This window comes from Rattus norvegicus, chromosome 13 (genome assembly GCF_036323735.1).
Source record: "Rattus norvegicus strain BN/NHsdMcwi chromosome 13, GRCr8, whole genome shotgun sequence".
NCBI lineage: Eukaryota > Metazoa > Chordata > Mammalia > Rodentia > Muridae > Rattus > Rattus norvegicus.
This window is the reverse complement of record NC_086031.1, coordinates 49361824-49380895: the sequence shown is the minus strand read 5'-3', so window position 1 is coordinate 49380895 and position 19072 is coordinate 49361824. Positions and strand designations below refer to the sequence as shown.

Below are 19072 nucleotides of genomic sequence, written 5' to 3'. Positions count from 1 at the left end.
CCTTGCCTGCATTGCTTCTGACCTTCGGAAAACTTGATTTTTATATGCGTGCATCAGTTAGTCCCTGAGGCATTAAACATCCCTTATATCAAGTGTCAGTATAAGATTAAAAGCAGGAGTTGGAGAGTAGCTCAGCAGTTAAGAGAACAAACTCTCTCTTCAGAGAGGACCCAAGTTTGATTCCTAGCACCCACATCGGGCAGGTCACAGCTACCTGTAACTCCAACTTCCGGAGACCTGAAACACCCAGACATCTGCACACATGGACATGTACACGTAAATAAATAATTATAACAACAACAACATTTTAAAGAAAAAAGTTTAAAGCCTTTGCCAACTAATAACCATTAAAACCTGTGTATATTACTTAAAACTTTTTAAAAAAAATGGTCCAGGAATAAAATCAGGATGATAATAAATTTAAACAGATTGTTGGTACGAGGACTGCTTTGTATTGTGACTTTACAGAGTGTGCAAAGTTGCAAACTGAGAAGAGTTTGTGAGTTTATAAATGCTCAGGTAAATGCCTCTCGTCTTCTGGGACATTTTAGACACTAGTACCTGTCAGGCATAACTTATTTACATTGATTCTCACAGGAAAGAATAGGATTCAAAAAACAAAAAACAAAAGCGACCTTTCATTTATTGTTGTAAATGAGGTTGTTTACAATAAGCTTAAATTTTATAGTCAGAAAAAACCACTGAGGGGCTGTAGAGCTGGCTGAGCAGTTGAAAGCATTGGTGTAAGTCATGAGGACCTGCATTAAATCCTAGCCACCACCACCCCCACCCCCCCCCACCCCCCCACCCCCCACCCCCCCCACCCCCCCCACCCCCCCGTGACAAGCTGCCATCCTGACACACTTCTGTAACCCCAGCTCCGGGAGAGTTGAGAGACAGGAGACCCGCTGGGGCTTGCTGACTTCCATCTTCCAGGAAAAAACAAGCCCCAAGCTCAGGGAGAGACTTTGCCTCAGCACTTCTGGTCTCCATAAGCACCTGCGTCCTTACACATACCCACAAGCATAGAAATGTTTTAAATAACAATTAATAAAAACAAATGTTTGGGTTGGAGAGATGGCCCAGTGGTTAAGAGTGCTTGCTGTGGCTGGAGAGATGGCTCAGCGGTTAAGAGCACCCGACTGCTCTTCCAGAGGTCATGAGTTCAATTCCCAGCAACCACATGGTGGCTCACAACCATCTGCTTTTACTTTTTTTTTTTTTTTTTTTTTTTGGTTCTTTTTTTCGGAGCTGGGGATTGAACCCAGGGCCTTGCGCTTCCTAGGCAAGCGCTCTACCACTGAGCTAAATCCCCAACCCCAAATATAACCAAAGTGTTTTTTTTTTTTTTTTTTTTTTTTTTTTTTGGTTCTTTTTTTTTTTTTCAGAGCTGGGGACCGAACCCAGGGCCTTGCGCTTCCTAGGCAAGCGCTCTACCACTGAGCTAAATCCCCAGCCCAACTCACAACCATCTGTAAAGAGATCCGATGCCCTCTTCTGGTGTATCTGAAGACAGCTACAGTGTACTTATATATAATAAATAAATAAATCTTTAAAAAAAAAAAAAAAAGAGTGCTTGCTGTTCTTGCAGAGGACCTGAATTTAAGTCCCAGGCCCAAGTTCATAACCTCCTGTAACTCCAGCTCCAGGGGATCCAGTACCCTCTTCTGTCCTTCATGGGCACTCAAACACATGTGCAAATACATATATCACATATGCACGCACATACAGAAGTAAAATAACAAATGTTTAAGAGCTACCCTATGAAAAATTCTTAGCCATCTTTTCTTCTTGGCCAAAATGTTCAATTTAGTCATTTCCTATTTGGTTTTCTAGCCACCTAAGTCCTTATTACTAAAACTGTAGAGTTCTTTGTTTCCAAGTTTAATTTTATTTAATTAATGTGTATGCAGTTACGTGCAAGGGAGCGTGGGTAACTTTGATGGCCCTGGACTTACAGGTGGTTGTGAGCTGCCCAAGTGGATACTAAAAATGCAGGTCCTTTAAAAGCGCAGTCTTGGGTTGGGGATTTAGCTCAGTGGTAGAGCGCTTGCCTACCAAGCACAAGGCCCTGGGTTCAGTCCTCAGCTCCAGAAGAAAAAAAAAAAAAGAGCAGTCTGTGCTTTTTAACCACTGAAACCTCTCCAGTCCCTGAAATTTCTAACACTGTAACATTTCAGTTCGTCATGGTGCCTTTGCTTTTATCTTTTTTTTTTAATATTTTTATTTATTTTATGTATATGAGTACACTGTCACTTTCTTCAGACACACCAGAAGAGAGCATCAGATCCCATTACAGATGGTTGTGAGCCACCATGTGGTTGCTGGGATTTGAACTCAGTGGTTAAGAGCAGTCAGTGCTCTTAACCACTGAGCCATCTCCCCAGCCCCTGCTTTTATCTTTTGTACCAGCTTTAATTTATTCCTCCATGCAGTGGCTTATATTTCAATGTAATCACCTTAAATGATTTCTGAAACAAGATATTTATTGATGCATAATTATACATCTGTGTGTCAGATTTATTTAGTCATATTTATGACTGACTTATTTTTTATTTGTGTATTTGTTTCCTGTGTGTGGGTGTTTTGTCTGTGCACTGGGGAGTCCAGCAGAGACATCAGGTCCCCTGAAACTGTGAGCGGGCTGTGTGCTGGGAATTGAACCTGAGTCCTCTGCAAGAGCCACCTCTGAGCTCTAAACCCCTGAGCCATCGCTCTGGCCCTCCAGCCCCAACCCCAGGCCTAACTTCTGAACACTAAGGTGGTGCCTGGCTCTGATCAGCTCAGAAAACTATAACAACACACGGTGAGAAGTTGAAGCTCATGTACAAGTTGCTGTCGTGGTTAAGGACGAGGGTCTACTGCAGTGATCAGTAGAAGGCGAAAAGGAAGCGATAAGGACGGAGCCAAGGTCTAAAACCAGGATGTGCAAGATCTAAGGGTACAGCATTTTTTACCATTACTAAAGCAGAGAGTAGAGAAAGTCTTGTAGACTTGGCAATAAATAGTAAGCTTAGCGGTCAGTCATTTGACTTTCGGTCATTTGTAAGATTTTATAGACACACACACACACACACGCACGCACGCACGCGCACACACACACACACACACACACACACACACACACACACACTGGTAGAGCCAGTAAGCAGTGACTATGTGGTGGCTTACACTACCCATAGTTCCCATTCCAGGATACCTCACCCTCTGGTCTCTTCGGGCACTAGGCATATGTATACTTATGCATAGAAACTTAGATAAATCCAGCCAGGCAGGGAGTGGCTCTCACATTTAACCCCAGAACACAGACAGAGGCAGTTACATCTCTTGAGTTCCAGGACAACCAGGGCTACCCCAAGAAACCCTGTCTCAAAAAACAAACAAACAGAAAACTAAATAAATGAATCCGAAAATAAATTTAAAAAGAAATGTTAGGTCTGAGCAAAAAAGCAAGTCTACCCTACAGCAAAACCAAGCCCGTACATAAACCACGGTTTCGCTGGTTGTGGAGTTTTACAGTTAGTACATGTCATTTGGCTATAAAACAAACAAGAAGGGCTGGAGAGATGGCTTAGGGGTTAAGAGTACTGATGCCCTTCCAGAGGTCCTGAGTTCAATTCCCAGCAACCACATGGTGGCTCACAAGCATCTGTAATGGGATCCAATGCCCTCTTCTGGTGTGTCTGAAGACAGCTGCAGTGTACTCACACACATAAAATAAATTCTTTTAAAAAAACAAAAAGATAAACAAGAGTGGGTAAGGGGACACATACTCTAAGCCCAACACTGAGCTGTGGAGGCAGAGGCAGGAGGATCTCTGTAAGTTCAAGTCCAGCTTTGTCTGCATAGCAAGTTCCAGACCAGTCACAGGATACATAGTGAGACCCCGTCTTTTTTTTTCTTTTTCCTTTTTTTCCTTTATTAACTTGAGTATTTCTTATTTACATTTTGAATGTTGTTCCCTAAAGGGAGTAACGTTTCCCCTTTAGGGGGATGTTTCCGTGCCAACATCCCCCTAACTCCTCCCCCTCCCCCTTTATATGGGTGTTCCCTTCCCCATCCTCCCCCCAACAATCACATTCACTGGGGGTTCAGTCTTAGCAGGACCAAGGGCTTCCTCTTCCACTGGTGCTCTTACTAGGCTATTCATTGCTACCTATGAGGTTGGAGCCCAGGGTCAGTCCATGTCTTTGGGTAGTGGCTTAGTCCCTGGAAGCTCTGGTTGGTTGGCATTGTTGTTCATATGGGATCTCAAGCCCCTTCAAGCTCTTCCAGTCCTTTCTCTGATTCTTTCAAGGGGGTCCCGTTCTCAGTTCAGTGGTTTGCTGCTGGCATTCGCCTCTGTATTTGCTGTATTCTGGCTGTGTCTCTCAGGAGCGATCTACATCCGGCTCCTGTCGGTCTGCACTTCTTTGCTTCATCCATCTTGTCTAATTGGGTGGCTGTATATGCATGGGCCACATGTGGGGCAGGGTCTGAATGGGTGTTCCTTCTGCCTCTGTTTTAATCTTTGCCTCCCTATTCCCTGCCAAGGGTATTCTTGTTCCCCTTTTAAAGAAGGAGTGAAGCATTCACATTTTGATCATCCGTCTTAAGTTTCATGTGTTCTGTGCATCTAGGGTAATTCAAGCATTTGGGCTAATATCCACTTACCAATGGGTGCATACCATGTGTGTTTTTCTGTGATTGGGTTACCTCACTCAGGATATTTTCCAGTTCCCTCCATTTGCCTATGAATTTCATAAACTCATTGTTTTTGATAGCTGAGTAATATTACATTGTGTAGATGTACCACATTTTCTGTATCCATTCCTCTGTTGAAGGGCATTTGGAGACCCCGTCTTTTAAAAAAAGTTATTGAGTACCTGTTAACAGGTGTTGTTTAGAGAAACCACGCTTTTTTCTATTTATTACTGCCATTCTATATGAATGGCATTTTAAATATTAATTTAATAACTTTATTAGTTTTTCATATGACCCAGCTATCCCCCAAATAATCGAAGCAGAGTGCTGTGAATTTTTTAAATCAGCTTTAGCACAATAACTAATCTATTTTTCTGTATACTAGACTGTTAATTCTCCAGTTAGTTCCCCAAGTACTTGCTGTTTGAGTCTGACGAGTTATTTCTGCTCCAACAGTTCATTCTAGGGGGACATTTCACTCGGCCATGTGCTCCTGGCCCATTTAGTCTAATGAAGACCTCCTGTTCTCTCTGTTTTCTTTTTCCTCCTTCCTTCTCCCTCCCTTCCTCCCTCCCTCCTTCCTCCCCTCCCTCCCCTATTTTGGACCCTACGTGGGATCAGCTGGGTAACTGAAACCCCATCTACCACTGTTCTCCCTAGTAATTGGCTATAGCCACTTTTGTTTAACCAATAGCTTTAAGTTTGGGGAAAAAGATTTATATGGCATCACTCGGTTTATTCGAGGATCTGCTTGGGGAGGGAGGGGTACGCAACTAGATTTTGCAGGCCAGTATTTAGCATTTGAATAGATAGCAGCACTAGATCAACTCCCAACAATTCTATTGTAATTTTTTAGTTACATTTATGTGTATATGGTGGGAGGTAGTGTGGGCTTGTGTGTCTGCTGTGGCACATAAAGAACAACTTGTGGCATTCAGTTCTCTCCTCCCACAAGGGTCCTGGGGATCAAGCTGAGAGCATCAGGTTTGTCCTCGGGCACCTTTATCATTGAGCCGTCTCACCAGCTGTCTCATCGACTGTTATATAAATTAAACTCATTTTGACACTCAAAACACAAAATTTGTAACATGGAAATTAAAAAATAATTTCCTATTATGCAATTATAACGAGATGTTTTAAGGCTGCCTTTGGTGTTTTTGCCTTTGGTGGGTTGTGTTTTGATTTTGAGACAGGGTCTCACTGTGGATCCCCTGCAGCCTGGATTGCTTTGTAGGTCTGCTGGTTGGTCATGAGCTACAGCATGTAGACGTTGGAGGATAACTTCCACCGTGCAGTCTCTAGCAATCCAGCCTGGTTCATCAGGTTTGGGGGCAAGTACTCTTACTGCCCGGCTATCTTGCCAGCGTTTTATACCGAAATCTTGATGTGATTTAATGCTGTAGTCTGAGAACTCCTAAGGCATTTAACTAGTGTCTTAATAATTTGGGTGTGATGACGTGACTGTATGAAATTTTAAAGAATATAGCAAATAGGAGAGCTGGGTGGCTTCGGTTAGAGCACCTTCTTAAACATGTCTGAGAGACCCTGGGTTCTGTCCCAGGCAAAGAGAAATTCTGAAGAAAGTAGAGGCACTGATATGTATGTAATATACTACAGAAAGATATGAAGACATAGCTAACTAAAGAAGTAGCTTTATAAAGCTATGTATGCATACATGTGTCACATAAGATTGGAAAGGCTAAAAATGGAAGGGTCTGCTTACGAGTAACTCTCAATTATGTATCTCTCTCTCTAGTTATTGTGATCAGCTGAAAGTCTCAGAGAGTACGCATGTGCTTCAGCCCTTCCTCCCCAGCATCCTGGATGGCCTAATTCACCTAGCAGCCCAGTTCAGCTCCGAGGTCCTCAACCTGGTGATGGAGACCCTGTGCATCGTTTGTACTGTTGACCCAGAGTTTACAGCAAGTGTGGAAAGCAAAATCTGCCCCTTCACCATCGCCATTTTCCTAAAGTACAGTAATGGTATGCCATCCAGGAATATGTGTGTTGATGAGAAGCATCCAAAGAAGTGGTCACTGGAGGTTTAGGAGCTATCCCTAGTTGACAAAGGAACTGGTTCTCCTGTAGACACAGCAGCATTGTAAAGTAGAATGCCAGTTCCTATGATTTTATTCATATAAGGACTAGGAAAGATAGAGTGTAAACGACTAACGCAAAACTACCTAATCTAAAGCTCTTCAGATGGAGTAGAAAAGTAAGTGACTTCCTAAGAATGAATTGGACAAGGAGGTGCTGGGACAGGAGGTGCAGCTCAGTGATAGAGCCCTTGCCTAGCATGTCCAAGGCCCTGGGTTTGATCCCAATACTGGGGAAGAAGATACTGAAGAAAGAAACATGCCGAGAAACCTTGCACACGTGAGGCGAGTGCTCTGCCAGAAGAAAATAATTGAATATCAAAGGTGTCTCTGGGTGGGAGAGACACAGTCTGTTCTTTCCTGTAATACTTTTCAGCATTTTAAGTTTTTATAGTAAATAGACCAGAAGAATATTAAAGATATCTGTTTTAAAAAATGAAGCTAAAAGTCATACAGGAATGTTAGTTATTAATATGATACCATACTAAACATGTTATTTAATTTGCTTTGGGGGTGTTTGGTTTCTGTTTGACATGGGTTCTGCAGAGCATGCCTGTTGCTCTCCCACTCTGCTGGGCTGCACTGTCTGTGAAGTGGCTGTCTATGGCTTTACTTACCCATTCTGTTCTGGAGAGCTAGGGTGGCCTGTTTTTTTCTTACAAACAATGCTATAGTTACTTTTAGCATGCACTTCAGTGTGCACTACAGGTATCCTTTCATGCTACATGACAGAGGTACTTTTATTCCGAGGGTAAAGCAGATTAACATGAAGTTCCATCTCTCAGCCAGGGGCTGAGGCTGGAGGATTACAGATTCAAGGCTATATAATAAGACCTTTTCTCAGAACACACCAGAAAGAAGCTCCATCTCTTTGTAAAGCTCTGCTTTCTGAGGTCTGAACCTTTGGCTACAAGTAGGGCCCCAGGAGTCCCTCCTGTCAGTCACATGACTACTCCCTAAGAAATATGCGCAACTTCTTGAAAAGGTGTAAGAGGGGCAGGAAAGGGCGCGCATTGGCCGCTCTTCCAGTTACCCATATGGTGGCCCACACTGTTCTGCAACTCCAGTTCTAAGGGACACCCCTCTTCTAGTCTCCTTGGGCACTACACACGTGGGTACACAGACATGTATACAGGTAAGATACCCATATACAAAATAAAAAAAATTTTTTTAAATATGTGAGAGGCTGGGGACAATAGTATTTTAAATTTCATATCTTATTATTATTGTTGTTTTGAGACAGGGTCTCTTTATGTAGCCCTGGCTGTCCTACCTAAAATTCACCCTGTAGACCAGGCTGGCCTCAAAGTCTGAAACTCATGTAGATCCTTCTTCCTCTGCCTCCCAAGTGCCGGAATTAAAGACATGGGCCACCAATCCCAGCTTTCTCCTCCTCCTCTTCCTCCTCTTCCTCATCCTCCTCCTCCTGTTCTTCCTCTTCCTCTAAGATTATACATTCTTCTGTTCTTTTTTCACTTTATGTATATGAGTACACTATAGCTGTCTCCAGACACACCAGAAGAGGGCATCAGATCTCATAACAGATGGCTGAGCCACCATGTGGTTGCTGGGATTTGAACTCAGGACCTCTGGAAGAGCAGTCAGTGCTCTTAACCACTGAGCCATCTCTCCAGCCCCTTTTTTCTTAACAAAGTAGCAGGGAAGTTTGTTTGCTTTTTGGTTTGGAGTCTTTTATCATTGGGTTTCATTATCATTCCAGGTTTCAGGAAAACAAAGACCTTAAAATTTGCGCCAGAACTTGCCTAGCAAGCACAAGGCCCTGGATTTGGTCCCCAGCTCCAAAAAAAAGAAAAGAAAAAAATTTTGCGCCAGAAGAAAAGCCTAAAAGCCCCTTTAACTTTTACCCCTAAAAGCCCTTTAATTTTAGGGGTAGCTATTTAAGAGTCTGTGCCCTGAAGAAAACATGTATCTTTTGAAGACTTAGCATCCCTTGTTCTTGAGGTGACTCTTGTAGGTAGCTGTTCCACTTCCCATTTCCCAAGTGTGTGAGGTTTTACTGTATGCAGAAATGTCTGACTCATGTTAGACTTAGAGCAAGAAGCAAGCACCATCTGACCTGAGGTAGATGGGTTTCATGTTACCTTGTCCACCTCAGACCCTGTGGTTGCCTCGCTGGCTCAGGACATCTTCAAGGAACTGTCCCAGATTGAAGCCTGCCAAGGTCCAATGCAGATGAGGCTGATTCCCACTCTGGTCAGCATAATGCAGGCCCCAGCAGACAAGATCCCTGCAGGGCTCTGTGCGGTAAGTGATTACAAGTTTGTGAGTGCGTAAGAGAAGGAAAGAGCAGGTACCACCCACAGATCCCACCTGTGGTCAGGACATCAGTCAGAACTTGAAGGTTCAGAGTGGTATTTCATACGAGCTACTCTGTCCATGAGGACAGTGGTTGACTGCCTAAGGTTTTTGTAAAAAGGGGTGGGGAGTTTGGCAGCATACCTCTTTAATCCCAGCACTTGAGAGGCAGAGGCAGGTAGATCTATGAGTTTGAGGGTAGCCTGGTCTATCGAGTGAGTCCATGACAGCCATGGCTACACAAAGAAACCAGTCTTGGAAAGGTGGAGGAGTGCGGGGCTGGGTAGTAAGAGAGGAAGTGTATGTGGTGTGAGGCGTGGTCTCACTATGTGGACTAGCTATAGGGCTGACCTTGGACTCACAGAAATATGCCGCCTGCCTCTGTCTGCCCAACTCTGGAATTATAGGCATGCTCCACCATGCCTGGTGCCATTTTCCCCCACTGCTACCAATGTGTGTCTATATATGCACGTGGGGACAGGAGGACAAACTCTGGTCATACTCAAGAGCACAATCTACCTCCTTTGAAACAAGACTTCTCATTGGCTTGAATCTTGCCAAGTAAGTAAGGTATGCTGACCAGCCAGGAAGCCCTAGGAAGCCTCCTTCCTCTGCCTCCCCAGCCCCAGGATTATAAACACACGTGTCACCCTACCTGTCAATGCCACCTACCCCCATGGCTATTGAAATCATAAGTGCTTCAGTGAAGCTAAGAGCTCCACATACCTGGCAAGCATCTTGGTTGTTGGATGCCTCCCGCCCCAGAAGTAACTTTTACTTTTCTTTTTTCAGACAGCCATTGATATCTTGACTACAGTAGTTCGAAATACAAAGCCTCCCCTTTCCCAGCTCCTCATCTGTCAAGCTTTCCCTGCTGTGGCACAGTGCACCCTTCACACGGATGATAATGCCACCATGCAGGTATCTGAGACTCAGAGACTGGAGAGAAGACAGTTTCCCCGCCATAGCCATATAGTAGGACAGGAAATGTGACGTGTGATTATGCTTTTGAAATATAAGTCTGTTAATGGTCTTGAAAAGTGTGAATACCAGACATCTGGCTATCTGTATTTGATTACTGATGCTATGGAGGAGCCTATAGATTGCCTCTATAGAGGTCCAGATTTGAGACCTTTCTGAATATTTAGTTGATAGTCAACAGAGTGATAGACCTGGAGAAGTGAAGGGCGCTGGTACTCTCGGGTCTTTATTCTGTTTGTAAAGGCTGTAGGGAAGAGATAGTAGATCTGGTCAGAGTAGAGATCCCTAGCCAGACGGTGATTTGCGTGAGGTCCATCTGCATCCCATGAAGACCTTCCATGCTCCTAATTAGGGCTACATCTAAGAGGGTTTTTCAATTCCAAAGGTAAATCTTTACTGCTAAACCTCAGGTTTCTTGGTCATTGGTCACTGAAATGAGAAGTAAGCAGTTTTGAGATAGATATTTGGGTAAAAGAAGGATCATGTTAGTGCCCGTCTTTATCCATAGACAGTAAATTCCTGTGTCTAGTGACACACGAGCCCTGTAAGCCTGTTGCTCCCGGGAGGTATAGACGTCTGTCGGTAACAGTTTGAGGGTCTCCTTGCATCTGTTCTCCAGTGGCTAATCTTGCTTGTCATTTCTGTCTCCATAGAATGGTGGTGAGTGTTTGCGGGCCTATGTGTCAGTGACACTGGAACAGGTAGCCCAGTGGCATGATGAGCAAGGCCACAATGGACTATGGTACGTGATGCAAGTAGTGAGCCAGCTCCTTGACCCACGAACCTCAGAGTTCACTGCAGCCTTTGTGGGCCGCCTGGTCTCCACCCTCATCTCCAAGGCAGGGCGGGAGCTTGGGGAGAATCTGGATCAGATTCTTCGTGCCATCCTCAGTAAGATGCAGCAGGCAGAGACACTCAGTGTCATGCAGGTAAGGACAGTGGGGCACTAGTGCATGGGGTCACATGAGTGTGTGGGTCCCAGGCTGTCTTACTCTCTCCCTGTGCTTGTGCAACAGCTCAGTAAAATTGGATCTGCTCTGGCTAGAGAGACATGGAGAGGGAAAGCCCCATGTTCTGTCCTATGAGTGGACTCTGCTCTATATAGACAGACTTATGTCACATTATAAGTGTTTTGCTTGTATGCATCTATATGCACCACGTACCTGGAGTCCAGCTTCTTGGAGCTGTAGTTAGAAATGTTTGGGAGCCACCGGTTTGGATTCCAGGAACCGAGCATAGCTTCTCAGCAAGAACAGCAGTGCCCTAACCACCGAGCCATCTCTCCCCAGACTCTGTTTCTAGTTTGGTTTTGGTTTTGGTTTTGGTTTTGGTTTTGGTTTTATTTGAGATGGTCTCAGTGTGTAACTCTGGCTAGCCTGGAATCCTCTGTATAGACCAGGCTAACCACAAACTCAGTGATCTGTCTGCCTGTACTTCATGAGTATTGGATTAAAGGTATGTGCTACCACGCCCAGCGTCAGAGTCTGTTTCCTGACTGACCAGCCCATTCCCTCTTTCCTATGTCTATGAAATCTCTTTTCCTAAAAAAAGGTACCTTCTGTTCCCTTCTAGTCGCTCATCATGGTGTTTGCTCATCTGGTGCACACTCAGCTGGAACCTCTGTTGGAGTTCCTGTGTAGCCTCCCAGGACCAACTGGGAAACCTGCCCTGGAGTTTGTGATGGCTGAGTGGACGAGTCGGCAGCACCTGTTCTATGGACAGTATGAAGGCAAAGTTAGGTAAGGCCCTGCCGTATATCTGCTCTGGGCCTTCTACTTCTGCTCATAGTTAAATCTTTCTTCCCTGGTTTAACATACCAAGCTGTCCCTGTAGTCTCTGTTCTGTCTCTCTTGATAACCATATAATTTAATATCTCCATGTTGAAATTCCCAATAAAACAATCAGCATAGTAGGTGTATTTCTGATTTCTGCTAAGACCCTCCTCTTGAACAGACTTTACTTGGTTAAGTACAGATTAGTGTCTTATCCTTCCTTATAAACCCAAACCTAACCCTGGCATTCGTAGTGTTCATCTTTAATCCCATCACACAGGAAGCAGAGGCAGGTGGATCTCTGTGAGTTCAAGGCCAGCCTGGTCTACAGAGCTAGCTCGAAGGCAGCCAGGGCTATACAGAGAAATCTTTCTTTAGATAGATAGATAGATAGATAGATAGATAGATAGATAGATAGATAGATAGATAGATACATACATACATACATACATACATACATACATACATACATACATACAGAAATCCTTCTTTAGATAGACAGACAGACAGATGACTGACCAACCCAACCTTTGCAACTCCATAGCCTACACTTCTATCTTCTATTTTTTCTGGTGCCCAGGCCTTGAGTCTGATAGACAAGCCTCTACTCCTGGGCTAAATCCCCAACTCTCTAGCCTGGGCGTATTCCACTAGGTCTTATCACCCAAATACACTGTCCAGTGCACTTGCCCACCCTAACTTTGTTCAAGATGAGCAAATATCAGTAGACCACCTTGTGTACACCAAACCCCATTCTTAACTGAACTCTGCTACCTCTTCTAATTAGTAGTAAAAAGAAGTTACACCATCAAAGAGAGGGTCTTCGTTTTCTGAGGGTGAGCTAATCTACTTAGTGAAAGCTCTAGATGGGAGCTGATGATATTTCCTGGCCCTTGCCAGCTCTGTGGCACTATGTAAACTGCTTCAGCATGGCATCAATGCAGATGACAAGCGGCTACAAGACATTCGTGTGAAGGGAGAAGAAATCTACAGCATGGATGAGGGCATCCGCACCCGCTCTAAGTCAGCCAAAAGTGAGTCATGCGTCCAATCTGTAGGGGCTCCAGACCTGGGATAGGGAAGGGCTACACTGTGTTCTGGGTTTCTATTGCTGGGTTTCATAAAGGAGAATCGGAAAACTAAACAATAATGAATCAGAATGTGTGGGTCCTTGTTGTTGAAAATTGACAAAAATAATCTTGGGACAATGCTCCCAGCTTCCAGCTTCACCTTGGGGCTCTGGCACATGCTCAGTATGTCTTGGCTCTCTGGTCACCTCTGGCTTGTGGCTGCAGTGGACTGTACCGAGTTGCTGCCTTAACTGGAAGTCTGTGATTGTCTGCCCTGTCTCAGAAGTTAAAGTTCTGGCAGGGACTGGCACCCCATGCTGGCTTCACAGCTTTGTCACTAGTAGGAACTGATCTCTAATCCCGGAACGCTTTTACATCTCCCTTTTCCTGAACCAGCAGAATTAAATGTACCTCATTCCTTGCAGGATGTAATCAGGGGCGGCAGAAGGCACCTGGGAGAATGTGAACCCTGCTGTAGAGCCGGAAGAAGGATGGAGGTGCTGCCATATTGAGCCCACTGACAGTCTAACTGGAGGGTTTCTGCTTCCTTCCTAGACCCTGAGCGCTGGACAAACATTCCTTTGTTGGTCAAGATCCTAAAGCTGATTATCAATGAGCTTTCCAACGTCATGGAGGCCAACGCTGCTCGCCAGGCCACTCCCGCCGAGTGGAACCAAGGTGCACCAGACCCTTACTCCCAGGAGACTTCTCACTGGGAGAGTGAAGTTCCATGTTGTCAGATGGCAATTAGGTTTATCCAGGAACAGGTTTAAGGGTGTGGTGCGGAGTGTTACTAAGCAGCTGTGTCATGGCTGACGCTGGCAGATTTACTCAAATCTCAGTGTTGATGGTGAGGGCAGCCAGGAAGCAGCTACCTTCTTCCTCCTTAAAGCTTTAGTTTTTCTATTCAGACACCCGGGAGGGTTTGGCCAGTCTTTGTGCTGTCACATTTGGGGACTGTAGGCCACATTGCAGAAACCCTCGGGGCCTTCTGTTCTGTCCTAGTAAGGTTTGGGGAGGTAAACTGCATGATTGTTTGAGCTGCTTTTTGTCTTCAAATAGATGATTCCAATGATATGTGGGAGGACCAGGAGGAAGAGGAAGAGGAGGAAGAGGATGGTTTAGCTGGCCAGCTTTTATCTGACATTCTTGCTACAAGTAAATATGGTAAGCTATTTGAGAAAAGACAAGACAACATGGTAAATACCTTTTCTTTGCACATTGGTGCCAAGAATGGAGTACCCAGGAAAAAGGAGATGTGGGCTCATAAGGGGTGCTCCTTGGGCTTTTGCCCCTTCTGCCTCAGCTGTGCAGTGAGTGCCACCTTAGGCCTGATGGTGGCCTCTGTCCTGACTTGCCTGTGTTGGCTGTGTCTAACAGAGGAGGATTACTATGAAGACGATGAAGAAGATGACCCCGATGCCCTGAAGGACCCTCTCTACCAGATCGATCTGCAGGTGAGGCATCCATAGATGACAATTACATACAAGTTACAATGGCTTTCAAAGGCATGGGAGCAATATTATGGGTTCAAATCCACTCATGGTTCGTCATTAGAACTGCAAGAAAGTGGGGGTGGGTAGTGTCTATTTGAGTTCTCAGGGCCCTGGGGTAGAGAGGGGTACTGGGATTTTTATCCAGTTGTCTATACCAGCAATAATCCGTCTTTTACGTCTACTTTGTGAAATTCTCCAGGTGAAATAGGAGATGGAGTTTTGGAAATGTTTTTGGATTCCCTATGGACTTCTGTCACTGGGTTGAATGTCCAGCAGGTCCACAGTGTGAAAACCTACCCCTTAGGAAGCTGGCATGTGTCTGAAAGCCAGCATTCCTGTACCTCTTGCTGCACACTGTTGGCCTTGGGGAAGTTTGCTGATGCTCTCTCCTTCCTCTCCTCCCTGCAGGCATATCTCACAGACTTCCTTTGCCAGTTTGCTCAGCAGCCCTGTTACATAATGTTTTCATGCCACCTTAACGACACCGAGAGGCGGGTCCTACAGACTATCGGCATCTAACAAGGAGAGTCTTCTTCAGCCTGTGTGCTCCCTCCTGGCCCAGCCACAGACCATTCTACAGTCCTCTCCAGCCTTGAGATGCACTTTTTCTCAGCCTGGAGTGGCTTCTGGCCCTTAGCCTCGACAGTGACACTGACACTCAGCCCTTGTTTACCAGGGCTGGCATTTTAAAAGCTAAAGCAAAGAACATTTATCAAAGTCCTGTGAAGATACCCCAAATCTGGAACTTTCTCCCCAGCTCTGACCCCCTTCATTCCTAGCATCCTCTGTTGGCCAGACCAGAAACATTGACCCGGATGTGGGTTCCTCATTTTGCCCCACTTCAGGAGCACAGGAAGTTACTGCCATTACTCTTCAGAAACATACCTGTTTGCTTTCATAGGACATCTGATGTGTTCAGATAGGAACCCCTTGGGAGGTCATTATGCTTTCTGCCCTCGGCCAGTGATGCTCTCGGTTTTCAGTAAGAAGCTGGAGCAGCCACATACTAAGCCATTTCCAGTAACCTCACCTTCATGCTTTCCTCATGCAACACTAAGGGTCCTTGTCAAAGGTTCCATCTTCCCATCTTTGCATGCCACAGCCCCTCCCCCAGGCTGTTACACACACACACACACACACACACACACACACACACACACACACACAGAGAGAGAGAGAGAGAGCAAGCCAGATGGATGGCAACTTGTTTTGGTTTTTTTGTGTTTTTTTGTTTTTTTAGGGAAAAAAATCAGGAAAAGGATTTTTATTTCTAAATCTGCCTGACCCATCTATATTTAATATGCCTCTTCTGCACATAACCACAGAGTCTGATATTCAAAGGTTATCCCTCTCCCTCAGGAATCCTCTAAAGTGGTTGAGTTGTAGCCCTCGAATTTGCAACATGTATTTTTCTAGGACAGTAAAGCAATCTTTACAAATGAATTTAGTCTGCATACTCTAAGGTATCTCAACACCTCTACCTTCTGTTTATTCCCTCTAGAAGCAAAGTAAAAACAGAAAAAAGCATAACATATTTTGGCATCCTACTGTGATTTGGCAAGCAACTCAGAAATCTTAGAGAACTGATATTTTTCATCCAGATATGTTTAAGAGTCAGTGGTACAGCATGTGGATGGCCCTGAGTTCAGGCCCCAGTACTAAAAAACAAGGGAGATCCCTCAATGGGTTTTCTTTGTATTACGAATTGAGAATGGGTGAAGATTAAGAGCAGTGTTCCCTCTGTTTGGTAGTGCCCAGGTCTGATGTCCATTTTACATAGCCAGAGCTATTTCTTTGGGGTGATGCGCTAACAAAGGAAGGGGAATGTAGTGGTAACTTGAGCGGAAGGGTCAGGGTGTATCCTGCACGAGGCCTTTCTGGAGCCTAAGGACTTGGCAGCTTGTTGCCTACACCACCTGATGCCTTAGTGCTCGGCCTGGAGTCAGAGGCACCAACTGTAAAAGCCTAGGAAAGTGTGTATAGTTGTCTTCTGCCTGGCAGTGGAGACCAGTATGTCCTCTGCCCTTGCTGCTTTTCCTCCTAAAGTTGAATTTCCTGATAAAGAGAAATGATAGCATACCTGCCCAGTGGTCCCCAGAGAACCACAGCAGAAACTTTAGAACCTCATTCCACAGTTGACCTCAAAGCCAACTGGATTTGGTGCTAAAAACAGTAGACCATTCCACATGATTTAGGCGTCCAGTGGATTCAGCATGTTAGACTGGTACCAGGTTAGAAGCATTGGCCTGCTGAATTTGAGGAAGCTTGGGGACCCCAGTTCATATGCTGACAGTGACATATATCTATTCTAAGCCTGCACGTTTGAACAGTTCCCAATGTGTAGTGCCAAAATTAGTCCAAAGGGCCTGTCCCGTTCGAGTGCTTCACTTGATAGGAAGGCTAAGCTCCTGCCTTAGGGAAACTTGAAAAACAGGTTCCTAGGAAGCCATCCTGGCCAACGTACATAAGTGATTGGAGGTGGAGGGTCTTATGCACCTTGATGGACAGATTCTTGTGTTTTCAGAGCATTTGCCTCCTGGAACAGTGGAATCTCCCATCCTGCTGAGAGACTGTTCCCAAGATCGAGGAGAAAGTTCTGTTGGTGACTTGGTGTGACAAAGTTGACCTCTGGCTCCTATTTTGTCTCCTACGAAAGGCAACTTCATTTGGGAAAGGGGCGAGGCGGACTGTTGAAAGACTAAGATCAGCAAGCTCATGAGAGCGGTGTGAGCTCCCTGTGTGAAGGGTTTCCAGTTTGTGGGTGAAACACTGGAAAGCTGAAAAGCAGATAAAATTCCAAGAAAGGGAACTGTTCTGCAAGTCACTAAGAAGCAAATGGTTCAAAAGCAGATGAATATCTGTGGAGAAAGGGACGACCAGGGCTGAGGTGGCCATTGTGAGCCAAAGAGCTAAAGTGGTAAGCTAATGGAAACTAGCCTCTCCAACACACCCCGGAGAGGTAGAGTGAGCACTAAGTAACCAAGCCACAAGTCAACCCTTGGTGGAAGAATCAGGCTGGGTCTTTGCTGTGGAGATGAGGGGGCTTATTCATGCTAACAAGTTTGAAGCCATTTGCAAAAGAAACTGACCTAAACAAGGAAAGAGTGCGTATCAAAGTTTAGATGACGGGAAACCTAGGAAGGGTGACATTTAGGATCCAAGGAGATCAAGTCATAAGAAAAGGAGATTGGCAACAGTATTTATCAGGAAGATTGAAGATCAGAGTACTGTGTACCTCATTAAAAGTACTGAGTGTTAGGAGTCCATATAGTTCCAGTGTGGGCCCAGGTTAGAATACTGCAGGTTTTCCTCCACCCCCATCCCTCTCAGTGATCCTGACCAATGACAGTACTCTGTAAAAGGACAACCAAGGCCTACACTGTTGAGGGAAAGCAGTGACGTGGCTGAACAGGCTGGGCTCAGGACAGCACTTCAGCACGGTGTGGGCTTGTTCAACAAGTGCTGCTCCAGCCCACCAGCCAGGCCAGCTGTGCCCAAGAACGTAATAAAAGATGCATTTCTGCCTCTTGTCAGTTTCAGTGAATATTTAGCTTCTGTCAGGTACAGAAGGCCAATGCCTTAGGCTTTTCTCAAGAAGCTAGGCTAGGGCTCCATGGTGGTGCCCACCCTAAATCCTAGCACTTATTGACAGGCAAATCTCTGAGTCCATGGTCAGCCTGGCCTACATAGCAAGTTCTAGGCCCACAAGACCTTGTCTTGGAGTGGGGCAGGGGAAGCTGATTATGAGATAGGAAATCAATAACAAATGAGGCAAGTGCTATAGGAAAAATGGGTACTGTGTACTGTCACCTCCACCCCCAAAGAAAGACTGGGATAGCAGTAATTGAAGGTGAGTCGCTGGCATGAAGATGACGACCCTTCAGTAAAGCGTCTTGCTAAAATGTGAGCACTGAAATGCTAGAGCTGTTGAACAGGTCTGTGAATGACCTCACACCTGCTAACCTTGCAAAGCAGGTCCTTTTCCTTGACCCTTTTATAGATTGAGGAGAGTGGATGCTGAATGTTGCCTGCTAGTGTGAGATTACCATCCAAAATCCCGTCCTTAGGACACTCTTACCTCTCCTGTGTATTTGCCAGTCAAAGTTGGTTAGGGTATTCTAGAGGGATAGAAGGTGACATACTGTGGAGGACAGTGGACAGAACTCACTAAATTTCAGGCCAAGCAGGGCTACATTGTGAGCCCATGTCTTTAAAAAGAAAAAAAAAAAAAAAAAGAATGGATCCTGAGCCATATATAGCCCAGGGGTAGAGCATCCAATTAGCATTCACGAGGCCCAGGGTTCTACTCTCCACATCAGCAGCCCAGCTAGAGAAAAACATTAAGGGGTTGTGATTCCTGGAGTCTAGGCCAGAAATAAAGCTGTAAAGATAAGTAGAGCCAAATGGTAAAGGCTCCAACAAGGCCTGCTTCCTCTAGAGGAACTCCCCACCTAAGAGAAACTAAAAGTAGTTTGGAGCCTGAGCTGAAGTGGGAGGCCATGGAAGGTAGGAATGCCATCTGGCAGCAGATCTGGGTGGAAGAGCTGCAGCGTGTGCCGAGACCGTAACCCGGGGAGAAGAGATGAATCGGTGAAGCCTCATGAAGGTTTGGTGACCCCCTGGGAGAGTTTCCCCAAAAGGACAAGTGTCAACTGTGT

At 45.2% G+C, this 19072-nt stretch overlaps 1 protein-coding gene across 6 annotated transcripts in view; it reads left to right on the top strand.

Moving 5' to 3' along the window:
• Positions 1-18652, top strand: part of Ipo9 (importin 9) — a 52234-nt gene extending 33582 nt beyond the window's left edge. For 5 of the 6 annotated variants that reach the window (XM_063272310.1, XM_008769563.4, XM_039090722.2 and 2 more), the window contains exons 15-24: positions 6440-6666; positions 8896-9044; positions 9888-10016; positions 10730-11005; positions 11649-11815; positions 12749-12882; positions 13474-13596; positions 13981-14085; positions 14299-14375; positions 14823-18652. In XM_063272310.1, the coding sequence (XP_063128380.1) occupies positions 6440-6666; positions 8896-9044; positions 9888-10016; positions 10730-11005; positions 11649-11815; positions 12749-12882; positions 13474-13596; positions 13981-14085; positions 14299-14375; positions 14823-14933 (1498 nt within the window). In that variant the 3' untranslated portion in view covers positions 14934-18652. The remainder of the gene's footprint in view (positions 1-6439; positions 6667-8895; positions 9045-9887; positions 10017-10729; positions 11006-11648; positions 11816-12748; positions 12883-13473; positions 13597-13980; positions 14086-14298; positions 14376-14822) is intronic. The other variant, NM_001107180.1, reaches the window with a different exon arrangement.
• Positions 18653-19072: the final 420 nt, after the last annotated feature.